Source organism: Solanum pennellii, chromosome 9 (genome assembly GCF_001406875.1).
Source record: "Solanum pennellii chromosome 9, SPENNV200".
NCBI lineage: Eukaryota > Viridiplantae > Streptophyta > Magnoliopsida > Solanales > Solanaceae > Solanum > Solanum pennellii.
Window position 1 is genome coordinate 4,381,831 of NC_028645.1, and position 4,851 is coordinate 4,386,681.

At 29.8% G+C, this 4,851-nt stretch overlaps 1 protein-coding gene across 1 annotated transcript in view; it reads right to left on the bottom strand.

The window, feature by feature from the left end:
- The window catches only part of LOC107029193 (RHOMBOID-like protein 1), a 10,880-nt gene extending 8,797 nt beyond the window's left edge, over window positions 1–2,083 (bottom strand). The window contains exon 1 of the mRNA XM_015230545.2: window positions 1,543–2,083. Within this exon, the coding sequence (XP_015086031.1) occupies window positions 1,543–1,859 (317 nt within the window). The 5' untranslated portion in view covers window positions 1,860–2,083. The remainder of the gene's footprint in view (window positions 1–1,542) is intronic.
- Between the last annotated feature and the right edge of the window lie 2,768 nt (window positions 2,084–4,851).

Genomic DNA, 4,851 nt, shown 5'->3' on the forward strand with positions numbered 1-4,851 from the left:
TATATATATATATATATATATATATATATATATATATATATATATAAGTGTTTTTTCAACGAAGTGGGTTCATATGAATCCACTTGACCCACTGTAGGTCCGCCCCTATCAATACAAGGAGTCCTATTTGTTGTTCAACACAAAGCGATCCAATAAGCAGTCTAACCTCTCTTCTTTTTCTTCCTTTTAACAAAGTCAACGGTCAAAACAAAATTAGATTGTGAATGCAAATATTTCATCTTCTGCAACAAGCTGTAGCATTCAAGTAGCCTTAAAATATGCATCATCCAATAAACTTTACAATAAGTTTAGCCTTACCGATGGTTCTCTCCCTAGAAAAGCTACCTCAAAGTACAATTTTACTACAAAGGGGTTATCGTGATCTGGTGCTCACAAAATTATCTTCAGACAAGGAAAAAGAACTCCATATAAGGTGAAGCAATTTGCCAAAAGATGCTGCATGTCTAAAAATTCAATTTCTCACTCTCTCTTGATGCAATATGAAGCTAGAAACTTAAGTGAAACTTATGGTACAAAGTGAAGCTAAGTACATTAAAGCACAAACTTCAATAAAAAGCTCCTTGTAGCTTAATTTGGATCCTCATAAAAGAGAAGGACAAAAGAATGTCTGGAGAGTTATCAGATACGGCACTGGAAGCAAGACCGAAAAGCATGCGAAACTCTCTGTGATCCCACTTACTTTCTGCACCTCCTGTGTGCCTAATTCAATCTGTACCACTTAAGTCCTTTTCTACAATTATCCAAGACAGAAGATTTGGTAGTCAAACCTCAGATGAGAGTGATGATCCAGTTCTCTTTCTACATAAGCTTCATCTAAATAAAGTTTATCATAGAGCCAAGGCTCTTGAAAACTTGATCAAAAAGGGCACATCTATAATCAAATTGAGTGTTATTTCATCTTATTCAAGCTTGATCAAACAACATGAACTCTACCACACACATAAGTGAACAAACCTTCAACATGTCATAAAATTGACACTTCCACAAGTTTCCCATCCTATCCATCCCTTAGGCTGCAGTGCTGTCCCTCCACTAATTAACCAGGCAACCTGCTACAGCCCACAAGTACAGGTGCTGGTAAACCTGCCCACCAACTTCTACCTGGAATATAAATGTTTTTCTCCTACAGCTCAACCACTCAGCCATCCCTTTATTTTATTTTTTTGATAAACTTGGTGTCCTGATGTCCGAGCCAGCTTGCGCACACTTCGACTAATTCCAAGGGACACTCAACCACCACCCACCAGCAACAAGCAACAGGTAACTCTGTCCACCAATGCTAAGACGGCTGGGAAAAAATTACCTGATATTTTATCTTTGCTGACTGGGATTTGAACCTAAAAGCTCAAGATGCTCAATTCACTTCATTGATCACTAGCCCTTACCCTTACGAAACTCCCAATTGATTTCCTCTTAAAGAGAGGATCATGAGTACACCATAAAGCTTACAAATTTCACAAACAAATACTCCAATCAAATTATAAAACGAAAAAACTAAAAGGACAAGAAAGAGATACATACGTGGTAGAAGAAGGCCCAAGAAGAGGATTTTCACTGAATGGCTGAAACGAAAACCTACCCAAAAATCCAGCATAACAAGAAACAGAGTTGTTGGGGCAATTATTCACATACATGGTCACCAAAAATGTCACTACATTGACTATAACAAAAGATGGTATCAACCATGGAAACCATTTCTTGAAATGCTTAATTTCTCTATAAAAAGCAGGTCCTCCTGTTGTTGTCATAGCTGGCTCTACTGGGTATACTGAGTTACCCCCTTTCCTTGAATGGACCTGGATTTGGATCTCCGGTTGTGAATGAGCTCCTCCGGCCATCTCGCCGGAAAATCAAGAATGCTGGAAATTGATGCCGGAAAGTTTAAATTCCGATTGTACACGATGGGTAGAGAAGAAAAAGGAGTTAACGTGGCTTTGAAGAGAGGATAAAGTCAAATTGATTGATTCATACGAAGATGATTAGCTTTGCCGACGAGCTGATAACTTCATACACTCAATACCTTTTGTAGCTTTTATTTTTTCTTCTGTTTTTTTGGGCAAATTATTATTTTTTTCCTTCTACTATAAATAGTTAAAAGTTATTTATTTGAATAATATCGTGCTTAAAGTCCTTAGAGTTTCAAGTAAATACGAATTATACACTATGTAATTATTGAATTAAAGATTCAAATTCAAAATATCTAGTTAAAGATGAAACACTTTCAATAATGCATCATAATTCATGTTGATAATATACTTTAATAGTAATGATCAATGTTTTATGTATATTCTTCTTTTTATTTTTATTTAATCTCAATATTTATTTTTTGAAGCTCGACTAATTAAGATCAGTATCAAAATAATTTACTTTGAGAGGTATTAAGTTTCTAATCAAAGATGACTTTATATTACTATTCAATATAGCGACCTTTAATTTGTTTGGTTGCTTTTAAAAGTAGCTTTTTTTGGAAAGTGTCATAAATTTTAAGAACATTTTTGAGTAATAATTTGTGTTGGTCAAGGTTTTTTAAGTATTTACTTTTAAAAAAAGTATTTTGTGTTTTAAGTGTATACTTTTCACAATTTAGGGACCAAATATGTGATATGTATATCTTTAATAAAATGAGTTCAAAACATAAGAACAAAGAGCAAAAACAGAAACCAAAAAATTGTATGGTTATTTTTTAGAATTTTTTTTGTTCATTTACGTAATTTATATCAAAATAATAAATACAATACAATATCTATATCTTACATTTATTTTTTAAATTTTTTTTTTAAAAAATAAATATTATATGAAGTAAATTAGGTTGTCCACGTGGCATATCTTCAGATTTTACTAGTGTAAAATGCTTTATCTATCAAATTGATTGTTGAAATTGTATTTTAATTTTTTTTTCATATGCAAATTTTTGTAATTCTTTCTTAATCAAAAATGATGTGATGATATATATACTTTGTTATTGTGGTGAGCACAAAGTTTTAAATAGTAGTTGAATCGTTCTAAGTTTGTCTATGCAAACACGTTTATAGCTCTATGATATATTATTTGGAATTTATTAATCATATTAATTTGATTTGTGTAGTGACTTATAAAGAAAAAGTATGTTGTATTAGAAATACCTTTTATTCTGTTGATTCAAATTAATTATTTTTATTAATAGCATAAACTAAGGTCATATTTGGGGTTATGCTTATGTGTTTTTTAAAGGGCAACTTTCACATATAGCAAACAAAAAATTCATATTTGTATGCTATAGCAAACTTTGCATAATTGCGCTCTATAGCAAACATAAAAACTGTATAATTCGCTATACATATACAAGTGTATAATTCGCTGGCCTATTTCGCTGCAATTGTATAATTCGCTATCCTATTTCACTGCAATTGTATAATTCACTGCCTATTTCGCTGCAATATTAAGTGTATAGCAAGAAGATATATGTTTTTCTTTCGCTTTGTACAAAAACAGAAACACAATATATACACTTCTGTTGTATAAAGCTAGAGAAAATTGTATTTCACTGCAATTGTATAATTCGTTGACCTTTTTCTCTGCAATATTTGAAGTAAAATGTTTGTAAATTGTATAATTAAGTGTATAACACGAAGATATATATTTTTGCATGTGTATATATAATTTTCTCTCGCTTTATACAAAATAGAAATAGAATTATACACTTCTGTGTATAAAGCGAGAGAGGCGAGCGAGAATGGAGAGTGGCGAGCGAGATTTCTGGGAGAGAGACGCTGGCAAATTTTAGCTAACGTTTGCTATGGAGCACAATTAAATCAAGAAAAAATTACATAAATTAATACATTTTAAAAAATAATTACTGATTTTAGCGATACTTTTTGTTTATTACCATTTATAGCAATGTTTTGTTAAATCTGTAATATGTATTAAAAGTGAATTATGTATGCAATATATATGAATTATAATTGTTTTTTTGAAATATATCATGTTTGTTTGGTAAAAAATTGTCACATTGTATTATAAGTGTATTAAAATGTGTGATAAATGTATTATTCATCAATAAAATTTGTATTATATGTGAATAATAAATTATTTTTTGTAATATGTATTAAACTTGTATTATAAATGAATTAAAAGTGATCAAGTGAAATAAAAATATTATTGCTATAAATGGTAAATATTTTTTTAATATAGTATATTTATGTAAGTTTCCTTTAAATCAAACCCTAGCTATTCCATTTATTTTAGGTTATTAGTTTGCTATTATATACAATTTTCCCTTTTTTAAAACAGATTTATAGTTTCATCTTTGAGTAAATGATCAAAAACATTCCTCAATTATATCTCAAACTTAAATTACATCCTTAGACTCTTCTAAAAGATTACAACTTATATTCCTCTATTAGATATTTAGATTATGTCCAGAAACTAACAACTTCAATAAAAAATTGCGATATCTCTTCTTAACCTCGGACATGGATCAATTCATATATTAATATATATGGCGTCTCAATTGTAATATTTTTATGAAGTACTCTAATTGGATACCGTCGATTATATGTTGTACTCAATTTTAAAATTTTGCACATGTATTCGTTTTATAACAATTATCAATATGTGATAGCAGAAAATACAGTTAAAAGTTAACATTAAATTTTTTTATATACACATGATTGAAGTTTTTTATTTTTATCTGATCAATTATATATAACTGAATCTAATGAGTATTTTTGTCCGAAATTCATGCATATATAGCCAAAATTTAACTATTTAGAAAATAAAATTAACGTGCATATGACTAAAGCTTAATTATTTTTACCTAATGTAATACTTCAAACATGCTTATATGATATT